Source organism: Hemitrygon akajei, chromosome 1, assembly GCF_048418815.1.
Source record: "Hemitrygon akajei chromosome 1, sHemAka1.3, whole genome shotgun sequence".
In the NCBI taxonomy this organism is placed as follows: domain Eukaryota; kingdom Metazoa; phylum Chordata; class Chondrichthyes; order Myliobatiformes; family Dasyatidae; genus Hemitrygon; species Hemitrygon akajei.
Window position 1 is genome coordinate 221,927,751 of NC_133124.1, and position 27,046 is coordinate 221,954,796.

Consider the following 27,046-nt stretch of genomic DNA (forward strand, 5'->3'; position numbering starts at 1 on the left):
AGGGGTAATAACTGTTCCTGAACCTGGTGGTGTGGGACCTGATGGTTGAGGAGTAATAACTGTTCCTGAACCTGGTGGTGTGGGACCTGATGGTTGAGGGGTAATAACTGTTCCTGAACCTGGTGGTGTGGGACCTGATGGTTGAGGGGTAATAACTGTTTCTGAACCTGGTGGTGTGGGACCTGATGGTTGAGGGGTAATAACTATTCCTGAACCTGGTGGTGTGGGACCCGATGGTTGAGGGGTAATAACTGTTCCTGAACCTGGTGGTGTGGGACCTGATGGTTGAGGGGTAATAACTATTCCTGAACCTGGTGGTGTGGGACCCGATGGTTGAGGGGTAATAACTGTTCCTGAACCTGGTGGTGTGGGACCTGATGGTTGAGGGGTAATAACTGTTCCTGAACCTGGTGGTGTGGGACCTGATGGTTGAGGGGTAATAACTGTTCCTGAACCTGGTGGTATGGGACCCGATGGTTGAGGGGTAATAACTATTCCTGAACCTGGTGGTGTGGGACCTGATGGTTATTGGGCAATAACTGTTCCTGAACCTGGTGGTGTGGGACCTGATGGTTGAGGGGTAATAACTGTTCCTAAACCTGGTGGTGTGGGACCCGATGGTTGAGGGGTAATAACTATTCCTGAACCTGGTGGTGTGGGACCCGATGGTTGAGGGGTAATAACTGTTCCTGAACCTGGTGGTGTGGGACCCAATGGTTGAGGGGTAATAACTGTTCCTGAACCTGGTGGTGTGGGACCTGATGGTTGAGGGGTAATAACTGTTCCTGAACCTGGTGGTGTGGGACCTGATGGTTGAGGGGTAATAACTGTTCCTGAACCTGGTGGTGTGGGACCTGATGGTTGAGGGGTAATAACTGTTCCTGAACCTGGTGGTGTGGGACCCGATGGTTGAGGGGTAATAACTGTTCCTGAACCTGGTGGTGTGGGACCTGATGGTTGAGGGGTAATAACTGTTCCTGAACCTGGTGGTGTGGGACCCGATGGTTGAGGGGTAATAACTATTCCTGAACCTGGTGGTGTGGGACCCGATGGTTGAGGGGTAATAACTGTTCCTGAACCTGGTGGTGTGGGACCCGATGGTTGAGGGGTAATAACTGTTCCTGAACCTGGTGGTGTGGGACCCGATGGTTGAGGGGTAATAACTGTTCCTGAACCTGGTGGTGTGGGACCTGATGGTTGAGGGGTAATAACTGTTCCTGAACCTGGTGGTGTGGGACCTGATGGTTGAGGGGTAATAACTGTTCCTGAACCTGGTGGTGTGGGACCTGATGGTTGAGGGTAATAACTGTTCCTGAACCTGGTGGTGTGGGACCCGATGCTTCTGTACCTTCTTCCTGTTGGCAAAGGCGAGAAGAGATCATGACCTGGACAATGGGGTCCTTGATGATGGACGTTGCTTTCCTGTGACAGTACTCTACGTAGCTTTGCTCAATGGAGGGGTGGGCTTTACCTGTGATGGACTAGGCTGTAACAACTGCTTTTTTGTAGGCTTTTCTGTTTGAGGGCAAGAGAGAGAGGCGAGGCTGAGTGTAGCGACCGCCCCTGCAGCTGACAGTGTGAAACCACAGTTGCTGAGCTGGGGCTGTCTGGCTTTGAGCAGACTGAGTACGAGCCGGCACCAGAGGATGAAGCCTGCAGAATGGAAGCTGTTATAAAGCAGGGAGTGCTACACATGCAGCAACAGCAGAAATTTGGAAAGGTAACCACACTTGGATTGTTCGCTGGGGTTTTTGTTTCACAGGGAGTGGGTAAGAAAGGTCATTGTCTGACTCTTTGAGACAGTTAATTTTTCACATTTCCTCCTTTCTGTCACACTGGAGGTGTTACACTGAAATGCTTGGATCACTTTAGTGAAATGACTTTTGATTTGCTACTGTTAAAGGAAGAAGGATTTTAATATATCCACAGCAACTGCTATGAATTAGCTGCTGTGAGCAACTCCCAGACAAACGGGAAGTTTTGATGAAGTTTAGTCTCTGCTGTAATGTAAAAAACCTGACTGACAGCCTACCACGAGCTCCCACAGTCAGCTCCGCCAGTGATGTTTATGAGCGGTAAAATTGGCCCTTGCCTCACCTGCGGCACTCAGTGAGAATCATGTCTAACATCTCAAAAAAATGGCTCTCTCACTACTACTGTGAGTCGGTGGCCTGGGTTATGGGCTCAGCTTTCTGCTGGGCTCTGTCTATTGTAGAGGGAGGGAGCAGAGACTCAACACGGTGATCTAACTGCCAGTTACCTCGAGGTTCAGGGCTGCTCGTTTGTAGTGTTGTAAAGATGTGTGTGTGTGTGTGTGTGTGTGTGTGTGTGTGTGTGTGTGTGTGTGTGTGTGTGTGTGTGTGTGTGTGTGTGTGTGTGTGTGTGTGTGTGTGTGTGACAAACTTAACTATTATTACCCTCCATCGTACTTGCATATACATGCACAAAACACACACATAAGCAACACACACATATTCATACGCAGTCTTTCACACACACCCACAGAGTAATGAAAGGTGTTGGAGGACCGGGGACCCTCTCTCCTCTCCATTAGTATCAGAAACAGATGACTTGCTGGACTATGTTTCTGTAGCCACAGAATATCTATCACCAGAATCAGGTCCTGTACTTAAGGCAGAGATTGATAGGTATCTGAGTAGCCAGGCCATCAAAGGTTATGGTGAGAAGGTGGGGGAGTGGGACTAAATGGGAGAATGGATCAGCTCATGATAAAATGGCGGAGCAGACTCGATGGGCCAAATGGCTGACTTCTGCTCCTTTGTCTTATGGTCTTGCCCCATTCCAGTCTCTCAAGGATAAGGCATGGTGAATTATTTGCAGAGAGCTGTACAATGTAACGAGGTTTACAACGAACCAACGGCTCGGCTATGAGATGACCGACCCTTCATCTTGCAATGTGATTTGTGAAGCATTTTTCATTGTGCTTAAGGAGGAAGTAAATAGCACAGTGTTTAATTTTACTACATTTGAGTGTCAAATGATACTGTTAATGATTAGATTAATCTCCAGGTGAGGCTTGGCCAAATTTGCATTCTTGGGTGTAAGAAACAGGTGCTGTTTTCAGTTGATAGATAAACTTTGATTTCTCTAACTTCGGTAATTTCTCCCCCTCCCCTTCTCTATTTTTCCAGTCCCCATCCTACCTTCCCTCTCACCCCCCTCTCTTTTCTTCACCTGCCCATCACATCCCTCTGGTGCCCCTCCTCCTTCCCTTCCTTCCATGGTCCATTGACCTCTCCAATCAGATTCCTCCTTCTTCAGCTCTTTACCTCTCCCAGCTTCTCACTTCATTTTTTTCTCCCCCACCTACCTTCCCCCTCACCTGATCTCACCTATCACTGCCACATTGTACTCCTTCCCATCTATCCACCATCTCATTTCAGTTTCTGCTCATCTTACTTTCCAGTCCTGAAGAATGGTGACAGCCCATAAAGTTGACTGTTTATTCACTTCCATAGACGCTGCCTGACCGGCTGAATTCCCACAGAATTTTGTATGTGTTGCTCTGGATTTCCGGCATCTGCAGAATCTCTTGTTTATATTGTAGTCTGTCTACTGATGTTCTAGAGGCAGTGTTCATGGATCATTTCAGAGGTTAGAATCATATTTAAAACCTGCAAGGATACACAAACTATAAAAATGCTCCCAAGAGTCATTCACCACCATCCACATGTGTTTAATTCACAATATAGAATCCTCACCACACCTCCCACCGCTCCCAGGCAGCAACAGTGAGATTTGGAAATGTCTGTATATATCAGGTCCAGGTGTCTGTCTTACTGTGGGAAAGAGGGAACGATCTTCGATTTCTGTAGAATTACACCACATTTCCCGGGGGTGTCACATACCACTTTACATTTAGGAATCTGGAAAATGGAAGCAGGGGTGTGGTGGGAGGGAGGGGTACAAGGTTAGTAGCTCTCCATAGATGGTCTCAGACTTGCTGTGTTCCTCCATAATGTTTTGGTGTGTAATTCATTCTAACTGTATATCGAACATACAACACAGTACAGGTCCTTCGGCCTGCAATGTTGTGCCGAGCTTTAAACCTACTCTAAGATCAATCTACTCCTTCCCTCCCACACAGCCCTCCATACTTTCATCATCCTTGTCTAAGAGTCTCTTAAATGCCCCTAATGCCTCTACCACCACATCCTTCCTATACTGAACTTGAACACAATGCTCTAAGTGTGGACTACCCAGAGATTTATAGAGCTGCAACATTACCTTGTGGCTCTTGAACTCATGAGGGCCAGTATAGCACACACCTTCTTGACCACTCTATCAATTTGTGTGGCAACTTGGAGGGATCTATGGATGTGGATCCCAAGATCCTCCTGTTCCTCCACACTGCCAAGAATCCTGCCATTAACCCTGTATTTCGCCTTCAAATTTGACCCTTCAAAGTGAATCAGTTCACACTTTCACAGATTAAACTCCATCTTCCACTTCTCAGCCCAACTCTGCATCTAATCAATGTTCCATTATAACCTTCTGCACTACCCACAACCTCACCAACTTTTGTGTCATCTGCAAACTTACTAATCTACTCTTCCACTTCTTCATCCAAGTCATTTATAAAAATCACAAAAAGCAGGTTCCAGGCACAGATCCCTGTGGAACATTACTGCTCACCGACCACCAGGCAGAAAAGGCAGCATCTACTACTACCTTCTATGGGCGAGCCAATTCTGAACACACAGCCAAGTTTCCCTGGTCCTATGACTCGTGACTTTCTGAATGAGTTTACAATGGGGAACCTTATTGAACACCTTACTCAAGTCCATGTATTTCACATCGACCACTCAACCTTCAATTGGCTTTGTCGCTTCTTCAAAAGAGGCACAACCTGCCCCTTACAAAGCTATGCTGACTCTCCCTAATCATATTATGCTTCTCCAAATGCTTGTAAATCCTGTGTCTGAAAATAATTTCCAATAATTTACATACCACTGATGTAACATTCACAGGCCTATAATTCTCAGGATTATCCTGATTACCTTCCTTGAAGGAAGGGATAACATTTGCCACTAACTCTAAACCTCTAGCACTGCTTCTGTGGCCAGTGAGGACACAAAAATCACCAAAATTGCAGCAAAATCTTTCCTCGCTTCCCCTGGTGACCTGGGAACTATCCTCTGGTCCTGGGGACTTACCTACCCTAATGTTTTTCAGAAGTATAATTCTATAAGTAACTTTAAAAGGCTCATTAAATGGGTACATTGGCAAATTTGGGTTATTATTGTCAGAACTACTGAGGTACAGTGAAAATCTGTCTTGCATATCATTCATAAAGATCAATTCATTACACAATTCATTGAGGTAGAATGAGGTAAAACAATAATATTGCAGAATAAACTGATGTAGATTGTGAGATCAAGAGTTTATTCTATCATACTAGGGAAGTTTGTCCTTGAGCTGCAGATCCAGTTCATGCAGAATATCTTCCAAAAGTCCAAAGTAAATTTATCATCAAAGTATATATATGTCACCATGTACAAGCCTGAGATTCATTTCCTTGTGCGGGCTTAATCAATGAATGACTGAACCAATAAAAACACAAAATGCTGGCAGAACTCAGCAGGCCAGACAGCATCTATGGGAGGAGGTAGTGATGACGTTTCGGGCCGAAACCCTTCATACTGACGAAAAAGACAACAATAATAAATAAGTAAACAATAAATATCGACAACATGAGATGAAGAGTCTTTAACGTGAGTCCATAGGTCGTGGGAACAGTTCAGTGAAGGGGCAAGTGAAGTTGAGCGAAGTTATCCCCTTTGGTTCAAGAGCCTGATGGAGGGCTGAGGGGTAATAACTGTTCCAGAACCTGGCGGTGTAAGCCCTGAGGCTCCAGAACCTCCTTCCTGATGGCAGCAGTGAGAAGGGAGCATGACCCGGGTGGCAGGGGCTCCTGATGATAGATGTTGCTTCCTGCAACAGCCTTTCATGTAGATGTGCTGAAAGGTGCAGAGGGCTTTACCTGTGATGCACTGGACATTGCGGACTGCCACAAGCAAGCAGCATGTATCATCAAGGGACCCACCATCCAGGCCGTGCTCTCTACTCACTGCTACCATCGGGAACGAGGCACAAGAGCCTTAGATCCCACTCCACCAGGTTCAGGAATAATTATCACCCTACAACCATTAGGCCTTTGAACCAGCATGGATAACGTCACTCACCTCATCACTGAACTGATTCCACAACCTGTGAACTCACTTTCAAGAACCCTACATCTCATGTTCTCAGTATTATTTACATTTATTTTTAACATTTCCATAGTTTGTCTACTTTTGCACATTGGTTGTCTGGTTTTTCATTGATTCTATTGTACTTCCTTGTTTTACTGTCAAAGCCTGTAAGAAAACAAACCACAGGGTTGTATGTAATAATATATTAACTTTGAACTTTCTGCCGGATCATCACTATGTTAATATAACAAGTGTATTAAAGCATCTCTGAGACTACATGGATGTTAGCACACAAATACTGACACCAAAGTGTATATGACTTGGTCAGGAGGTCAGTTGTGGAAGAACTTTATGGGGAGGAGAGAGTTGGAGCAGAAACCTAGAAACATAGAAAACCTACAGCACAATACAGGCCCTTCAGCCCACAAAGCTGTGTCAAACATGTACTTATTTTAGAAATTACCTAGAGTTACCCATAGCCCTCTTTTTCTCTAAGCTCCATGTACCTGTCCAAGGTTATCTAAAAAGACCCTATTGTATCCATCTCCACCACCATTGCCGGCAGCTCATTCCACACACTCACCACTCTCTGAGTAAAAAACTTACCCCTGACACCTCCCCTGTACCTACTCCCCAGCACCTTAAAACTGTGCCCTCTCATTCTAGCCATTTCAGCCCTGGGGAAAAAGCCACTGACTATCCACACGATCAATACCTCTCATGCTCCATCACTCCAAGGAGAAAAGGCAGAGCTCACTCAACCTATTCTGATAAGGCATGCTCACCAATCCAGGCAACAGTCTTGTAAGTCTCCTCCGCACCCTTTCTATGGTTTCCACGTCCTTCCTGTAGTGAGGTGACCAGAAGTGAGCACAGTACTCCAAGTGGACCTGACCAGGGTCTTATATAGCTGTAACATTACCTCTTGGCTCTTAAACTCAGACCCACGGTTGATGAAGGCCAATGCACCATATGCCTTCTTAACCACAGAGTCAACCTGCGCAGCAGCTTTGAGTGTCCTATGGACTCGGACCCCAAGATCCCTCTGATCCTCCACACTGTGGAGTCTTACCATTAATACTATATTCTGCCATCATATTTGACCTACCAAAATGAACCACCTCACACTTTTCTGGGTTGAACTCCATCTGCCACTTCTCAGTTCAGTTTTGCATCCTGTTGATGTCCTGCTGCAACCTCTGACAGCCCTCCACACTATTCACAACACCCCCAACCAATGTGTCACCAGCAAATTTACTAACCCATCCTTCCACTTCCTCATCCAGGTCATTTATAAAAACCACAAAGAGTAGGGGTCCCAGAACAGATCCCTGAGGTACACCACTGGTCACCATCCTCCATGAAGAATATGACCCGTCTACAACCACAAAACAATGTCCCCTTGGATCTCATGCCTCCTTACTTTCTCAATAAGCCTTGCATGGGGTACCTTATCAAATGCCTTGCTGAAATCCATATACACTACATCTACTGCTCTTCCTTCATCAATGTGTTTAGACACATCCTCAAAAAATTCAATCAGGCTCGTAAGGCATGAACTTGCCTTTGACAAAGCCATGCTGACTATTCCTAATCATATTATGCCTCTCCATATGTTCATAAATCCTGCTTCTCAGGATCTTCTCCATCAACTACCAACCACTAGCTTTCGGAAGGAATCGCATTGTTTTGGGTACAGGCAGTGGGAGGGGAATCGATGGAATTCTCCACACAGGAGTCTGTGGAGACCAGATCATTGGGGGCATTTAAAGAGGAGGTAGATACTTCTGTGAAGGATCAGGCAGTTGATGAGTATGGAACAGGCACAGAGGAGTGAGGCCTGTGCCGATCAGCCGTGTCTGAGTGAATGGTTGGGCAGGCTGTAGTGAGCCAAGAGGCCTCTTCCTGCTCCTGTTTTTCCTGCGAAGGCACGGCTGCCAAGGGTTGAACAATGAAACTGTGGGCGCATCATTGTCCTGAGCTGGATGAGGTTTTGTGGCTGAACAGCATCTTGTATCAGTTTATCATAGTTGTGTGTACAGAGGGGCATTGAAAACCTTTGTTGATCATCTCATCACATCAAGGCATTGAGGTCTTGCAAGCGGAAACAACAACAGAATGCAGAATTAAATGTTATAGTTACAGAGAAAGGGCAGGGCAGGCAGACGGCAGCACAGTCGCCTTTTAGTGCTAGTGATCACTGATCGGGGTTCGATTCCCACTGCCATCTGTAAGGAGTTTGTACGTTCTCCCTGTGACTGTGTGGATTTCCTCCAGGTGCTCTGGTTTCCTCCCACAGGATCGGGTTAGTAAGTTGTGGGCATGTTATGGTGGCGCTTACAGGCTGTCACTAGCATATCACAAATAAACAATAATGCAAATGCTGTGTTTTACTGATGTATGTGTGACAAATAAAGCTAACCTTTAATCTTTATCTGAAAGACCAACCTCTGGTGATTCAAAGAGCCCTGGCTGTGGACATATTTCCCAAAGGATCTTAACCCCCGAGAGCACCTATACTCAGGAGCATGTAGATAAAGCCTGGTTAACTTCTAATTGTGAGACAAATTCACCACCCCAGAAATGAACCTTTCTCACCGTGTCTGCTCCCTTGGGTGATAGAGCAGACTCATGAACGATATCTCAGTTGCAGTTAACAATTTAATGAGCCGCTACAGAGACAGGACAGATAGAGAGCGGCACGGTTAGCGTATCAGTTAACGCTATTACAGCGCCAGTGACTTGGGTTCAATTCCACTGCTGTCTGTAAGGAATTTGTGTGTTATCCCTGTGACGGTGTGTGTTTCCACAGGCTCTCCCGTTTCTCCCACAGTTTGTCCAGAGTCGTTCCTCAGCTGCAGTCTCACCACAATTCTGTATAATCAAAGTGAAATGCTTCTATATACAACAGTGGTAGTAAATGACAACACACTGTTGCCTTCCTGATTGCTTTTTGTACCTGAAAGATAACTTTCAGGTATGTTCAGACACATAAACCCTTCTAAACAGAACCCTCATTCAGTCTGTCTGCATTTAATCAAACCACCAAAGCTGGTGACTTCACATTCAGATTCAGTTTGAGATTTATTTATCATATGTACATCGAAATGTTCAGTGAAATGTGTCATTTGCATTAACAACTGACACACCCAAGACAGTGCTGAGGACAGCCTGCAACCTTCACCATGCATTCCTGTGCCAACATACCATACCAACCACGTACAGCAGAACAACACAGAACACAGCAGAAACGCTCCCTCACATGGGCTTCCAACTCCAGGACATTTCCCTTTAATGACTCCGGCTCTGCATTTGCTGGAATTTAGAAGAATGGGAGGGGATCTCATTGAACCCTATCGAATATTGAAAGGCCTAGATAGCATGGACGTGGAGAGGATGGGAGTCTAGAACCGGGGGGGGGGGGGGCACAGCCTCAGAATAGAAGGACATTCCTTTAGAACAGAGATGAGGAGGAATTTCTTGAGCCAGAGAGTGGTGAATCTGTGGAATTCTTTGCCACAGGCGGCTGTGGAGGCCAAGTCTTTAGGTATATTTAAAGTGGAGGCTGATTAGTACGGGCATCAAAGGTTACAAGGAGAAGGCAGGAGAGGGTTAAATTAGCTATGATCTAAGTTGACAGCAGAGTTGATCTGATAAGCCGAATGTCTCCTATATCTTTTGGTCTTATAGTTCAACTGCCCTGCCCTTGCCATGAACAGTCTGTATACACTCCTCACAGTACACGGCTGGTTTCTGGACAGACTTACTGTGAATAGATTGGCTGCTGTGCTGACCCATTTCACTTCCGCCAGTACACTTGGAAACAATGATTTTCACCATGTATTGCAGTCATCTGTGAGTCAGACTGATTGAGCTAAATATGGCACAGAGCAGAGGCAGTCAGCAGTTACGTTTCAGGCCAGAGGCTGGGCAGTGGGTGAGACAGAAAATGTCAGCAGACGGGGTTTAATATGCCAAAGTTTTAGTGATACCAATTGGAAAGAAAGTAGAGAGGGGGTAGTGAGCTAAATGGGAAAACCCTGGCCTGTTGCGTCTCTCAGGATGAACTCATGAGTACAGATGCACCAAAGAAAACATCCTTTCCCGATGCACCTCAGCTTGGTACGGTCTGACCAAGCCAAGACACAACTCACAAGGCAACCTCCCCCCACACTTCCCACTGCCTTGGCAAAGTAGCCAGCATAACCCAGGACCCCTCCCATCCCAGGCCCAGACAGTCTCTCTTTGGCCCTTCCCATCAGACAGGAGATTAAAAAAGTACCACCAGGCCGAAGCACCTTATTCCGCTGTTACGGACCTCTTGTACAGTAAGGGTGAATCCTTGATCTCTTAATCTTCCCCACACTGCCCTTATTGTCTCCCTTCTCTGTAACTGTATCACTATATTCTGACTTTTCCCTTGCATTTTGTACTTCATCAGTGTATGGAATGCCCTGTCTGAGTGGTTTGCAAACCAAAGATTTTCACTGTCAATGTAAGAGATTCTGCAGATGCTGGAAATCCAGAGCAACAAACACAAAATGCTGGAGCAACTCAGCAGGTCAGGCAGCATCAATGGAGGGGAATAAGCAGTTGATGTTTCTGGTTAAGACCCTTCATCAGGACTGGAAAGGAAGAGGGACTGTACCTGGGGGCTGGAGCAAATGAGAAAGGCAATACTGAGTAGGTGTCTGAACAACGAGCAATTTATTGTCAGTGGTATGCACCAGGACATCAGACAAAGCTAACAGACTTCAGGAAAGCCTTATACACCTCACTGCATGTGATTACACAGAAAACTTCATTAACTAAGCTTGTCGATTACATTTCTCCACTTACATCATTAACCAGGTTTAATTAACAGTAAAACTAAGTATTCATTGCAGAATAAAACGCTTAATTGTCTGTAACCTTGACTTAGCTAACAGTAAGCCCAATTTTCATCCAAAACAATAGTAGTGTGTTACAGCATGAACAGCTTCTGTAGCTTGGTGTGGGTGCACCTGCTTTCCATCTCCCTGTTGTTGAATGGTGTCAGTGGTTGCCCATTACCACATCAGCACAAGCTATATCCTTTGTTCTAGTTAGTCATCATCATCATTATGTGCCGTGCATATGACATGGGTGATCATGGTCTTCCTATCCCTGGCCAGGATTGTTCTTGGCAAATTTTTCTACAGAAGTGGTTTGCCATTGCCCTCTTCTGGGCAGTGTCTTTACAAGATGGGTGACCTCAGCCATTACCAATACTCTTCAGAGATTGTCTGCCTGGCATCAGTGGTCACATAACCAGGACTTGTGATCTGCATTGTGGATGCTTGTATGACCATCCACCACCTGTTCCCATGGCTTCACATGACCCTGAACGGGGGGGGGGGGGGCTAGCATGGAGGGGGCTAAAAGGTGCAACATTTTGCCCAAAGCTGAACTGCAGGCTAGCGGAGGGAAGGAGCACCTTACACCTCCTTTGGTAGAGTCGTATTTCCACCCTGCCACCCAATTATTAGTGGTTAGTTATTAATCCTCTCTATTTCACTTTGTAAATGTGACAACAATAAATTATTTACCTTTTACAATCAAGTGCCTGTTCATTATGGTTGGTAATCATACATTATCAATTACCAACAACCAGGGGGCACTTGGAAATGAAAAGAAGGAATTTTCTGAGTGGCTTCCCTTGACTTAATATCACTCTTTAATGCTCGAACATTTGTAACAATGCCAGTATTGTAGAAAGTTTTGTGACTTGTAGTGGTTATGGTAACACTTTACGTCACCACTGAGTGGGACTCAATTCCTGCCTGTCTGTGAGGGGTTTGTATGTTCTCCCTGTGACTTTGTGAGTTTCCTCTGGGTGCTCTGGTTTCCTCCCACTGTCCAAAGACACATGGGTTAGGGTCAATGAGTTGTGGGTACATAATGTTGGCACCAGAAGGTTGCGGGCTGCCTCCAGCCAGCACATCCTCAGACTGTGTTGGTCGTTGACACAAATGATGTTCTTTGGTATTTCAATGTTTCGATGTATATTTAACAAATAACATTAATCTGAAAAGACTTGCAGAAGAGCAAGTTCTTGATGGAAAAACTTCGCAGATTATGGAACTGTTTGGTGGCTGCAAGATCTGCAAACGTTATAATTTTCAGCCTCTGAAGGACTTCTCCTGTCCTTCAACATTTCACCAACCTACATTTCAATTTTCTTCTGCAGAACTGTGATGTGATATCGGTCAATCACTTATCTTCAAATCTTTTTCTTTGATGCAAATGAAGTTCACACTTTGAGTATTTATTCCAACATCACAACAACCTGACAGTTACTAAGAACACGATTTAGGCACCTCCTCTAGGTGTATTTTTAACCAACCTGTTTTTTTTTAGTTAGTGACTTCTGGAATTGAGAAAGGGCGGGAGGTAAAGATGCCAGAAGGTTATTGGCTCAGCCAGCTCCTTTGTGGGTGCTAGCCTCCCCATCATCGCGGACACTTTCAAAGGGTAGAACCTTAAAAAGGGAGCATCCATCATAAAGGATGCCCATCACCCCTTTTCATTGCCACCATCAGAGGTACAGGAGCCTGAAGACACACACTCGATGATTCAGGAATAGCCTCTTCCCCTCTGAATGGACAATGAACCCACGAACAATACCTCAGTATACCTGCTCTCCTTTTGCACTTATTTTCTAAAATATGCATTTCTATTTTAGTTTATATTATTTAAAAAATGTATTGCATTGTAGTGTTGCCGCAAAAAATGACAGTTTTCACAATACATGTTAATTTTTAAAAACTGATTCTGATTCTGACATGACAAACTGCTCTTCTGTGTGGAAGTCCTCATGAAGAGTCTCGGCTCGAAATGTCGACACTTTCTTCCCTTCCATAGATGCTGCCTGACCTGCTGAGTTCCTCCGGCGTTTTTTGTGTGATTCTCTGGGTTTCCAGCATCTGCAGAATCTCCTATGATCATGATTTCCTCTCCCGTAGCCTGCACTAGCACAGGTGCAGGTTACAGTTTGTGATGGGACTGGGTCAGGCATTCTGCACCTGCCCCCCCCCCCCCCCCCCCCATCTTCAGTTCCTGACTCCACGGCTCAGAGTGACACACCTCACACATTACAGCGTGCCAGCTGATATATCAAATGAGTTGAGGCTTGAGTTTAGAAAGCATCAAGTTAATGAATGTTGCTGTACTTCATCTCCAATTGGAAGCCTCAGTAGAGTGTTCCGTTCAGAATGGTCTGCACCGTCTGCCATTCCTTCCTCTCTGAGATCGGACTGGAATATAAAAGCAAGGATGTCATGTCGAGGCTTTATAAAGCACTGGTGAGGCCTCACTTGGGGTTTTTCTTCTGTGAGCAGTTTTGGGCCCCTTATGTAAGAAAGAATGTGCTGACATTGGAGAGGATTCGAAGGAGCTTCACAAAAATGATTTCGAGATTGAAAGGCTTGTCATATGAGGAGCATTTGATGGCTCTGGGCCTGTACTCACTGGAATTCAGAAGAGTGAGGGTTGACCTAAATGAAACCTATCAAATGTTGAAAGGCCTCGATAGAGTGGATGTGGAGAGGATGTTTCCTATGGTGGGGTAGTCTAAGACCAGAGGACACAGATAGAGTGGATGTGGAGAGGATGTTTCCTATGGTAGGGTAGTCTAAGACCAGAGGACACAGATAGAGTGGATGTGGAGAGGATGTTTCCTATGGTAGGGTAGTCTAAGACCAGAGGACACAGATAGAGTGGATGTGGAGAGGATGTTTCCTATGGTAGGGTAGTCTAAGACCAGAGGACACAGCCTCAGGATAGAGAGGCGTCCTTTTAGATGAGGAGGAATTTCTTTAGCCAGAGAGTGTTGAATCTGTGGAATTTGTTTCCACATGCAGTTGTAAGACCAAGTCATTGGGTATATTCAAGGTAAATCTTGATTAGTCAGGACACAAAGGGATATGGGAGAAGGCAGGAGATTGGAACTGAGAGGGAACTGGGTCAGCCATGACGAAATGATGGAGTAGACTTGATGGGCCAAATGGCCTAATTCTACTCCTATATCTTATGGTCTTAATGTCTTTTCTTCAGTCTTTCCAGTGACCAAATTCTCAGGAATCTCACACCCATAATTCTTGCTCACTGATCCATGCAACAGTTCCTCAATTTTAAAATTCATTTCCTCTTGCTTCAAATTCCCGCACAGCCTCACCTCTTCCTCCTATTCCCAGCTTCCCGAGATGCTGCATGGTAACAGGACCTACAAGGCCAGAATGCCTGATCATGTGACCAATTAACCCACTAATTAACACGGCACAAACACAGAACTCACTACAGCACAGTACAGGCCCTTCAGCCCATGATTTTGTGCAAACCTTTTAACCTACTCTAAGATCAGTCTAACCCTTTTCTCCCACATATCCCTCCATTTTTTTTATCATCCATATGCCTATCTAAGAATTTCTTAAAAGTTCCTAATGTATGTGCCTCTCCCACCACTCCTGACAACACATTTCATTCACTCACCACTCGCTATGTAAAACAAAGCACTTCTGACATCCCCTATATTTTCCTCCAATCACCTTGAAATTGTGCCAACGTGCTTTAGGTATTTCTGCCCTGGGAAAAGTCTTTGGCCATCCACTCTGTCCATACCGCTTATCACCAAGAGACCACTCATCCTCCTTCGCTCCAAAGAGGAAAGACTTAGCTCTCTCAAACTTTCATCATAAGACAACCCCTCCACCCTCTCTGCCTCTCTCTCCTCTGCTAAACCACCCTCCCAATTTTGGTCACCTGCCTAAGGTCTCCTAATGCTAGAGTGGAGAGGTGATTTTGTTGTACAAGTACAATGATGTTGCCGTGCTGAAGTAAAGCGATACACAGATCCTGGGTTCCTCTGAGCTGAAGTGGTAGAGGTAGATACATACAGCTGGAAACTCTTCGGTGACAGAAAAATCAGCATCATAATCCGAATCAGGCTTCATATCACCAGCATATGCCATGAAATTTGTTTTTTGCAGAAGCAATACATTGCAATACATAATAATAGAATCTGTAAATCACCATATGAAATGGTATATATTTTTAAAAGATAAATGAAAGAAGATGTGCAAAAAGAGAAAACAAGGTAGTGAGGTGGTGTTCATGAGTTCAATGTCCACTCAGAGGTTGGATGGCAGAGGGGAAGAAGCTGTTCCTGAATCATTGAGTGTGTGTCTTCAGGCTCCTGTACCTCCTCCCTGATGGCAGAGGGGAAGAAGCTGTTCCTGAATCATTGAGTGTGTGTTTTCAGGCTCCTGTACCTCCTCCCTGATGGCAGAGGGGAAGAAGCTGTTCTTGAATCATTGAGTGTGTGTTTTCAGGCTCCTGTACCTCCTCCCTGATGGCAGAGGGGAAGAAGCTGTTCTTGAATCATTGAGTGTGTGTCTTCAGGCTTCTGTACCTCCTCCCTGATGGCAGAGGGGAAGAAGCTGTTCCTGAATTATTGAGTGTGTGTCTTCAGGCTTCTGTACCTTCTCTCTGATGGTAGCAATGAGAGGAGGGCATGTCCTGGATAATGGGGGCCCCTCAATCTTGGATGCGGCCATTTTGAGGATTATGTCAGAAACAGAGGTCTATGTAGGAGGGAAAGTTTAGAGTGATCTTAGAGTAGAGTAAAAGGTCAGTGCAATTTTTCTGTGCTGTAATGCTCTATGTTCTACACTCTATGTGCTATTACAAGGATGTTGTGTGAGTTGGAAATGACTTGGTCTTGGAAGGACACCCAACACTCAGACTGAACAGTTCTGTGCAGAAGCTGAAATATTTCCTTGTGAGCCCACAGCAAGAACATGGAAGTTATCACAAACCACACGGAACAACAGAACCATTTCTCAACAAAGTACTTCAAACTATGTTCTCTCACAGGTGTTTCTTCTGAATTTCATGAAAAGATATTGAGACAGGAGAACAGTTCTGCTTTTGCAGCAACACACAACATGTTGGATAGTGGGCAGGATGGTCCTTTATCACTAAGTACGATAGGCAGGGAAAGCTCATTTGCAACTAGACACTGCATCCAGATTAGTCTGACCCACCCTGGACTCTAGATCCAGATGTGCTCAGACCCACCCTGGACTCTAGATCCAGATTAGTCTGACCCATCCTGGACTCTAGATCCAGATTAGTCTGACCCACCCTGGACTCTAGATCCAGATGTGCTCAGACCCACCCTGGGCACGTGGTCCAGATGTGTCAGACCCACCCTGGACATGGGATCCTGATGTGTTAGACCAGTGCTGAGCTCTGGGTACAGATGTGGTCAAACCCACCCTGGGAACTGAGTCCAGATGTGGTCAAACTCACACTGAGCTCTGGGTCCAGATGTGGTCAGATCCACGCTGTGTCTAGAAGTGTCAGAACCACCCTGAGCTCTGGATCCGGGTGTGGTCAAACCCACCGTGGGCACTGAGTCCAGATGTGTCAAACCCACCCTGAGCTCTGGGTTCAGATGTGGTCAGAGACACACAGTTTCAAATTGGTATTAGGCTCATTTAATAGGCTTTTAGGTGGACATGTGAATAGTCAGGGAATGAGAGATATTCTGTTGATCATGTGCAGGCAAAAGGGATTGGTCTAATCTGGCACCATGTTCTGCATAGTTGTTATGGACTTTAATAGCCTGTTCTGTGCTGTTGTCAAGGTAAGTTTCTTCCCCATGGCTAATCCCAGTGAACAAATAGAAAATTGTGTCATGCGTCCAGCTCCCAACTAACAGTGGCTGATGTACTGGCTGCTACTAGTTTTCTGTGATCATCTGAAATCTAATTGACTTTATGGAAATGTTAACTGCCATTCTGACAGTAATCAGAATACAGTCTTTAGAAATGAGAACACAAAACATGGAACATTACTGCACCATACAGGCCCTTCAGCCGACTAAGTTGTGCCGGCCTTTTGACCTACTCCAAGATCAATCTAACCCTTCCTTCCTACGTAGCCCTCTATTTTTCTATCATCCATGTGGCTTTCTCTTAAATATCCCGAATGTATCTGCCTCTACTACCACCCCTGTCAGTGCGTTCCATGCACCTAACACCCTTTGTGTGAAAGAAAACCTGACATTGCCATCTATCCTTTCCTCCAAACACTTTAAAACGATGCCAGCTCGTGTTAGCCATTTTGTGTGCAGCAAGTCTAAGGGTCTTCAGGAATTGTAACTATTGAGACCTTTCCGCACTCCTGCAGTGTGTAGTACCTGACACTTTGTGTCCAGTACTGGTGACTGGAAGTGTGGTGGCAGGAGGAGTATCTGAAGGATCGTGTCACAAACAGGAAATGTGATGGACAGGAGGTGTTAGAAAGGATGTATGGAGGACAAGAAGTCAAACAAACTGATATAAAATGGTGGTAATTTTAAACAAATAGACTTTGTGCTAGAGGGCAGAAATGGGACACTAGAAGGATGGGATTGAGTAAGCATAAATAAGCAAGAGGACTGATAATTGGCTAGCCATGCAGTATCTGTACAGAGAGAAACAGTTCAGACTACAGTCAAAGACGCTTTGTCAGAACTAACGGGCTGGATTCAGCTCCAATGGAAAGGGTTGCAATTGTGGCTGGAAATTCTGCTCTATTTGCCCTTCCACAAGTCAAGCACCATGGAGGGCTGCAACCAGGAAGGCCATCATCTCACTTCCCACTGGGAAACCAAGACCGACCTCTGAACATCAATGTGGGAGCCAACCCCTTATTTATTGCTTCGATCTAAAGTTCTTCAACACAGTCCATCCTCTCTTTCCTTCACACTCTCATCTACATGGTGTTGTCCCGTGGTGAGATACTGGACTCTGTTTCTGGGGAGGAGGTGAATGATGAATACAGCTTGCATTAATAGGACTCATCCATCTTCTTCAGTGAGCTATGTTTAAGTTAAGAATTTCCATCTTTCACTTTGTGGTTGTAAGTAATTTGTAGCGGTTTTATAGAATTTTCCTATTTAGTTAGACTTAAACCACTCAAGCTATACATTATTCTCAGATTTAAAATATTTTAAAAAATTTGTCTAAATCTATTTAAATAAAAGTCAAAAATCTGTAGACGATGACAATCTGAAACAGAGACAGAAAAAGCTAGAAATACTTGGTTAGTAGAGAGAGGAACCGTTATCAGCTCAGGTCAAATACACTTCGGTAGTTTGTCAACGTGAAGCGTTAGCTCTGCTTCCTCTTTTCACAGAACCTGCCTTGTCGGCTGTTTCCAACACTTCTCTGTTTCTGTCTGAAATCCACTGGAGCTGTTTGTAAAAGTTCTGAAACCCAGAGGCACTGAGGATCAGTAAAAGTGCACAAGGCATGACAAGGGTTAGGATGACGATGTCCTGGCAAAGGATAGTTTACAGCGAGTGTGCAGTCAATTCAGGAATGAAAAGTTTTGAAGAGCATAGCTTCCATTTGCACAGCAGGGGACTGGGGCCATTTGACATTCTGAGATAAGGGAAAGATGCAAACAAAGTATGCAAGACAGAGACTAATTATTGGTCAGCTGCTTTACTTGTTCTGAAGTATTATTGGCCTTTAACACAGATGTACTAATGGCTGTTAATGATCTCATTGAAACCTATCGAAGGTTGAGAGGCCTCTGTAGAGTGGATGTGGAGAATAAGTTTCCTGTAGTGGGGGAATGAGCCACGGACTGCAGACTCATGCTGCAGATGCCTCAGGAAGACAGAGTGGCCACAGGATGAGTGGGAGGGCCAGGTGTGAGCAGCGAGTCAGAATGAAAACGACCTGGTCAGTAACAAGCGGTAATACTGTAAAGGGGAAAGCTGATCAGAGAGAAGGTATTGGTTACTTGCACTGGCCCTTTCACAGCAGTTCAAAGTTTGAAGAAAGTTTATTATCAAAGTGCACGTATACTACCCTGCGATTCATTTTCTTGCAGACCTGCCTGATGTTCACAAGCAATTTGTTAACAATGAATGGAAATTAAAAAAATACCTAGAGTTTCTTTCCCAGGATGCAGCTGGAAGCTAAACAAATCCTGCTAACAATTTGTTGGGCTTAAACTAATCTCTGATATATGGCTGTCGATCAGCAAAACATGCATTTCTACACTACCCTTTCTTCCCCATAGAACCGTCTCTCTCTCTCTCTCTCTCCCCCCCCCCCCCCCATGGAAGAGAATTCCAAAGATTCATGACTAAAAAGAGAAAATCAGTTCAGTCATGTCTGCCTTCAATGGGTGAGCATTGCTTTAAAACAGTGAGCTCCCATTCGAGACTCAACTACAATAGAAGCATTTTCACAACCTCCAGGTTGCCGTCTGCCAACTTCTGCAGGGAGGAAGCCAGTCACTCGGCTGAGACTGTCGGCCACTCTGTGGAGCCGGTCCATCTGCCCATGTTGGAGAAATTTGATGGTGACCTGGGTTCTTCCTGCGGTTTCCTCATTAATGTCCGAACTCCAGCCGTCCCGGTTCCCTTCAGAGCACGGAATGGTTGCCTTTATCGTCTCGCTCCCTGGACTGGGCCACCGCTCATTGTGAACGGTCAGAGATTTGCTTGTGTTCAGAGGAATTTGCAGCTGCCAGCAGAGAGGTGGTCCAGCACTCCGCCGGAGCCAGCCGCCTCAGACCGCCTGAGCTGAGCAGCTGACTACCTGATTGAGTTTCAGACCTTGGCCCAAGAGAATGGTTGGAACGGGGATGCCTTGACCATGCTATACCATCACAGACTCTGAGATGAATTGAAGAACGCCCTTGCCTTGGGAAAACTAGCTGAGGACTTAGAGGTTCCGATCACCGATCCATTTGTCTCAATAATCGCCTATCAGAGTGCAAGTGGGACTACATTAAGAGTTTGGAGAGGGCTAGCCGAGCCCAGCCTCGACACATCGTAGTTCCACCAGCAACCTCCTCCCCGCCCCTGATCTCAGACCATGATCTGCTCAGGATCCTGTCAAGCCCATGCAAATTGGCCACATAAGAATCTCTGCTGATGAGTGGTTCTGGTGTCGGAGTTGAGGTTGCTGCCTTTACTGCGGGGAAGCAGGTCACATGTGGACTGAACACCCAAAGCTGCAGCTGTGGGGAGAACTGTTCAGACCAAACGGTGTCAGGAGGACTGTGACGGTAACAGCCACTACCCCCAAACTCACAGATTTTGGAGTAAAGCTGAGGATGGAGATCTCTTGGGATGTGATCTGACAAGAGGTGAATGTTTTTTTGGACTCTAGGGAAGCTGGAAATTTCCTGGACTTGGGGACTGCCCATCAGCTCAACATACCACTGCCGGACTGAGTCAGTCCATGCCCGCAGCTGTCCTAGACGGCCGTTCGCAAGGTTCCAGGCCGATCCAGCAGAATCAGAATGAGATTTATTATCACTGGCGTGTGACGTGAAATTTGTTAACTTAGCAGCAGCAGTTCAGTGCAACACATAATCTAGCAGAGAGAGAATAAATAAATAAAATAAAACATAATAATAAATAAACAAGAAAATCAATTACGTGTATTGAATAGATCATTAAAAATGTGCAAAAACAGAAATACTGTATATTAAAAAAGTGAGGTAGTGTCCAAAGCTTCAAAGTCCATTTAGGAATCGGATGGCAGAGGGGAAGAAGCTGATTCTGAATCGCTGAGTGTGTGCCTTCAGGCTTCTGTACCTCCTACCTCATGGTAACAGTGAGAAAAGGACATGCCCTGGGTGCTGGAGGTCCTTAATAATGGACGCTGCCTTTCTGAGATACCGCTCCCTAAAGATGTCCTGGGTATTTTGAAGGCTAGTGCCCAAGATGGACCTGACTAGATTCACAACCTTCTGCAGCTATTCTTTCGATCCTGTGCAGTAGCCCCTCCGTACCAGACAGTGATGCAGCCTGTCAGAATGCTCTCCACGGTACAACTATAGACGTTTTTGAGTGTATTTGTTGACATGCCAAATCTCTTCAAACTCCTAATGAAGTATTGCCTTCCTTATGATTACATCGATATGTTGGGACCAGGTTAGATCCTCAGAGGTTTTGACACCCAGGAACTTGAAGCTGCTCACTCTCTCCACTTCTGATCCCTTTACGAGGATTGGTATGTGTTCCTTTGTCTTACACTTCCTGAAGTCCACAATCAGCTCTTTCGTCTTATTGATGTCGAGTGCCATGTTGTTGCTGCGGCACCACTCCACTAGTTGGCATATCTCACTCCTGTATGCCCTCTCATCACCATTTGAGATTCTAGCAACAATGGCTGTATCATCAGCAAATTTATAGATGGTATTTGAGCTATTCCTAGCCACACAGACATGTGTATACAGAGAGTAGAGCAGTGGGCTAAGCACACAGCCCTGAGGTGCACCAGTGTTGATCGTCAGTGAGGAGGAGATATTATCACTGATCCGCACAGATTGTGGTCTTCCGGTTAGGAAGTCGAGGATCCAATTACAGAGGGAGGTGCAGAGGCCCAGGTTCTACAACTTCTCAATCAGGATTGTGGGAATGATGCTATTAAATGCTGAGCTATAGTCGATGAACAGCATCCTGACGTAGGTGTTTGTGTTGTCTTCTAAAGCCGTGTGAAGAGCCATTGAGATTGCATCTGCTGTTGACCTATTGTAGTGATGGGCAAATTGCAATGGGTCCAGCAGCTTTCTCACATACCCCTGATCCTCGGGTGCCCCTTTCCATCCCAGCATAACCCTTCTGTGAACTGGTAGGATGGGAGGATCATTACATGGTCCAGTTGCTGCAAGAAGGTATGATTTTGGCTTGATGTTCTGACCCCCAGACTCTGCCGAGACCAGCGGCTGATGAGGAGCAGAATTCTGCTCAGTGTCCTCAGGAAACCCAGCCAACAGGCCCGTGTGAGTCCCAACCCTGTCCTATCAGGGGTGTGCTAAAACTAGATCTCTAGTTCAGGAGAAAACCAAAGGTGTGCCCAGGCAGTCTGGAGCTCCAGCAGCTAAGCCAAAGGGCCCCATTTGCCAGGTCCCAACTAAGGGGAGGGCACCAAAACAGAGACCCTTGGAGCCTAGTCCCAGGGGTACAGGGACCATTTGTCGCACCTCGCAGCTGAAGTCTGAGGAGATGGATGAGGATTTGGCCTCTGTTTTCTTTAAGGACTCTTGTGGACCAGTGGGGGGGGGGGGGGGTGGGGGGGAGACTCTGGGGTCTGCCAAATCACCCCTATCACTGACGGATTCTTAGGGGAAAGTTCGGGGATAATTGCAGCATCCAAGCTGGTAGAAATCCCTTCAGTCTGCAAGTAAGGGAAAGGCCTCAACTCTTCCACTGCTTTGACCCTATGACTGCGTTATAAGCCTATTGTCATGTACTTGTCGTTCATGGGGTCGATTATATGCCCTCTAAGGCCCAGACAGAACACTACGGAGGAGTTCATAAAGGAGGCTCTTGGCAAGAGACTCATTCAGCCCCTCCCCTCTCCAGCCAGTGCTGGCTTCTTCTTCATGCAGAAGAGGGATGGGAGCCTATGGCCTTGTATTAACTATAGAGGACAGAATCGCATAACAGTCAAGAATTGTTACCCTTTTCTACTCATGAACACTGTTTTCAAGATTCTCCAAGGGGCAAGAATATTCTCAAAGCTTGAATATAAGCTGGTTCGCATAAAGGTGGGTGACGAGTGGCAGACAGCATTTAACACATCGACAGAGGACTATGAGTATCTGGTCATGCCCCTTGATCTTGTGAAAGCCCCAGCAGTTTTCCAGGCCTTTATAAATAACGTGCTCTGGGATGCTGTCCATAAGTACACCTCCATCTACTTGGATGACATCTTAACTTTCTCAAAGTCCAGGGAGGAGCACATCGCTCATGTCAGAGACATCCTCAAGAGGTTCTTTGCCATGGACTTTACATCAAGCTGGAGAAATCTGAATTTCATGTAACAATAATTTCACTTTTGGTTTCATCATCTTTAACTGCAATCTCGAGATGGATCCTAGTAAGACACAGGCAGTCGGAGATTGGCCACAACCATCCAGTGTGAAACAAGTCCAACAATTCTTGGGATTTGCCAACTTTTACTGAAAGTTCATCAGAAAATTCAGTTGAGTGGTGGCTCTACTGATGGCACTAACCAAGAAATCCATGGGGCCCTTTTGTTTGGACTACTGAAGCAGAGACAGCCTTCACAGAGCTCAAACAGAGGTTCATGACAGCTCCCATTTTGGTTGCACCTAACCTGGACCTTCCCGTCATCATGGAGGTGGATGCCTCGGACATCAGAGTGGGTGCAGTTTTGTCTCAACAAACACCTTGGAAAATAAGCTGCACCCCTGTGCGTTCTTCTTCAGGCGGCTCTCCCTGCCAGAGGTGAACTATGACATCGGGAACCGGGAGCTTCTTGCGGTTAAGTTAGCTTTAGAAGAATAGCAGCACTGGCCAGAAGGGGCCAAGAGCATTTTTATTGTTTGGACCGAACGCAAGAACCTGGCTTATATTCAGGAGGCCAAAAGGCTGACTCCAGACAAGCCAGGCGATCTTTGTTCTTTAACCGCCTTTATTTTATCCTGACCTATCATCGGGGTCAAAGAACCAGAAGCCAGTTGCCTTGTCCCGTCAGTTTGATGAATCAGAATGAGAGGAGCAGCCTACCACAATTTTGCCCCAAGCCAAGATGATAGTGTCAATTCACTGGGGAATTCACACCCTCGTTCGCAGGGCCCAGGCGCAAGTGGAGATCCCTAAGAACGGTTCTCCGGGTCAGCTGTTTGTCCCAAGTTCCGTCTGGTCCCAGATACTCCAATGGGGACATTCATCGAGACTGACCGCTCACCCAGAGTTTGCCAGGACCCTTGAGTTTATCAAGAGGCAGTTTTGGTGGCCTGGAATGATGAAGGAAGTTTGGCAGTATGTGCAGGCGTATGAGGTATGTGCCCGGAGCAAGAAGCCTTGTACCCAACCTCAAGGACTTTTCCGCCCCCTACCTTTTCCAGACACACCAAGGGCTCACATCTCCATGGACTTTGTCATGGTTCTTCCTCCTTCCAAGGAGAAGACCGTTATCATGGTAATTGTGGATTATTTTTCAAAGGCCTGCAAATTCGTCGCCTTGGACAGACTACCATCTGTGGTGGAGACAGCAGAAATTCTCCTTCATCAGGATCCATGGTTTTCCAGTGGATATTGTGTTGAATTGTGGTCCACAATTCGCATCATATTTCTGGAGGGTTAGGGTTAGGGTTTGGAGAAAATTCCAAGGGAAATATGTTCACCTGGAAAAGCATGAGCTGATCAGGGATAGTCAGTGTGGTTTTACACAGGGAATTGCTGTCCCACAAATTTGATTTTTTTTTGAAAAGGTGACAAAGAAGACTGATGAAGATGTGGTGGACTTCAATAAGATGTTTGACAAGTTCCTGCATGGTAGGCTGGCCCAGAAGACTATGTAACAAGTATATTCGATGCCCTTGTATCAGTTGCGGTATAGAATATAAATGGCAAGACATAATGCTGTAACTTTATAAAACACTATTTAACCACTTGGAGAATTGTGTGCAGTTCTGGTAACCACATCATGGGCAGGATGTAGTTGCAATGGATAGAGCGCAGAGAAGACTCATCGGAATGTTTGAACAAAATCAGAGGACTGAAAAAGCTCAGGGAGTTGAGCAGCATCTGTGGAGGCAAAAGGTGTAAGTCAACGTTTTGGGTGGAGTCCTGATGCTGCGACTCGACCCAGAAAGTCAATGACTTTGGTGACTTCACCAGGACATTGCCCGTTTGGATGCCTAGTTATGAGAGGAGATTGGAGAGGCTGGGACTCTTCCCAGGAACAAAGGATGACTTTATGAAGTTGTGAGAGACATAAATAGGGTAGTCCGTAAGCATTTTTAATCTCATGGTAGCCGTATCAAAAATAAGAGGGCACGGGCAAGATGAGAGCGAAGAGTTTTAAAGGGGATCGGAGAAGGAGGTTTCTTTTACCCAGAGAGTGGTTGATATTTGGAACAAACTGCCAGAGGAGATGGTGGAGTCAGAAACGTTTAACAGGCAAAGCATACAAGGAAATGGACCTTAAACTGGCAAAAAAGATTGGTGCAGATGATCTGTTGCTGTCTATAAGGAATTTGTACGCTCTCTGCATAACTACAGGGATTTCCTTTGACATTCCAAAGACATAACGGTTAGTAGGTTAGTTAGTTAGTAGAGTCACACACTACACTGCAGAAACATGCCCTTCAGCCCATCCATTTTGTACTGAACCATTAATCTGCCTAGTCCCATCAACTCGCATCTACGCCATTGCCCTCCATACCCCTCCCATCCAAGTACCTATCCAACTTTCTCCTACATTTTGAAATCAGAGGGCATACATTGAAGGTTCAAGGGGGATGTGAGGGGTAAGTTGATCACTCAGAGAGTGGTGGATGCCTGGAATGCGCTGCCTGCCATGGTGGTAGAGGCAAATACATTAGAGGCTTTTAAGAGATGTTTAGATAGGCCCATGAATATGAAGAAGATGGAGGGTTATGGACATGGTGTAGGTAGGACGGATTAGTGTCTGGGTGTTTCTGATTTGCTTTTTAGCTGGTTTGGCACAACATTGTGGGCCGAATGGCCGGTTCCTGTGCTGTATTGCTCTATATTCTATGTTCTAAATCGAACTCACATTCACCCCTTGCAATGGCAGCTCACTCCACACTTTCACCACCCTCTGAGTGAAAAAGTTCCCCCTCGGGTTAATTGTTCACATGGGTGTAATGGGGCCCATTGGACTGGAAGGGCATGTTACTGTCCTGTATATCTAAATAAAGAATAAAAGGACAGCCAGCATTTGGTGATGGGCTGAAGGGCCTATTTGTGTGTTTTACAACTCTAACTGTCTCTGTTTCCCCACAGAAATGGAGGAAGATTTGGGTCTTGCTCTATGGAGAGAGCACTTGTTCTGTCGCTCGCTTGGAGTACTTTGATTTCAAGGAGGGTATGAGCTTGACTGAGAGACAAAGCACAAAGAAGATGGAGAGTAAGAAGGTCATAAAGCTGAGTGACTGTATCCGCATCACAGACGCGACAGGCGAGAGCTGCCCCAGTGACTGTCGATCATTTCACCTGGAAACCATCGAGAAGCTCTTTGTCTTTGCAGTGGAATGCTCCGAGTATGATGACTGGAACAAGATCCTGTGTGAAATGGCCTTTCCAGTAAGTACCAAACAGGAGCTACCTCTGCAACTCTGTGCAATTGTTCATGGTTTTAACATGCACCCGTATCTCGGTGTTAATGGCCCTCGTGTCCCTAACTAAATGGCCCTAATTTATCACCAACCTGGCAGGACGTTTCACGCACCCATCACTCTCTGTGTAAGAAGCTTCCCCTTATACTTTCCTCAATCACCTTAAAATCATAACCTCTTGTATTGGCCATTTCCACACCGGGAAAAAGTGTCTGGCTGTCCACTCGATCTCTGCCTCTTATCTTGTATACTGTACCTCTATCAAGTCACTTCTCATCCTCCTTCACTCCACAGAGAAAATTCCTACCTCACTCCACCTCTCCTCATAAGACACGCTCTCTAATCCAGGCAGCAACCTGGTAAATCTCTGCACCATCTCCAAATCTTCCACATCTTCTTCTAATGAGGTGGGCAGAACTGAACACAATTCTCCAAGATCCAGGTGACAAATTTCTACCTTTGACATGACTCTGTTTATACTGAATGACTTCCTGTGCCTTCACTGAGCCAGCCACATGCAGTGCTTTTTCAGATTTAAACTCCTTAAACTTATCACCTTTACAAAGACTTTTGAACTTAAACTGTATGTTTAATCAAAGTAGACGTGCAACAAACATAGACGTGGGTCGTCAGGCAGCTCCTCCTGTACTGTACCTAATAAACTGGCTACTGAGTGTATG

The 27,046-nt window shown here is 45.7% G+C and overlaps 1 protein-coding gene across 1 annotated transcript in view; it reads left to right on the forward strand.

Moving 5' to 3' along the window:
- Positions 1-1,592: 1,592 nt before the first annotated feature.
- The window catches only part of dok2l (docking protein 2-like), an 80,129-nt gene continuing 54,675 nt past the window's right edge, over positions 1,593-27,046 (forward strand). The window contains exons 1-2 of the mRNA XM_073062005.1: positions 1,593-1,720; positions 26,035-26,334. Coding sequence (XP_072918106.1) covers positions 1,661-1,720; positions 26,035-26,334 — 360 coding nt within the window. The 5' untranslated portion in view covers positions 1,593-1,660. The remainder of the gene's footprint in view (positions 1,721-26,034; positions 26,335-27,046) is intronic.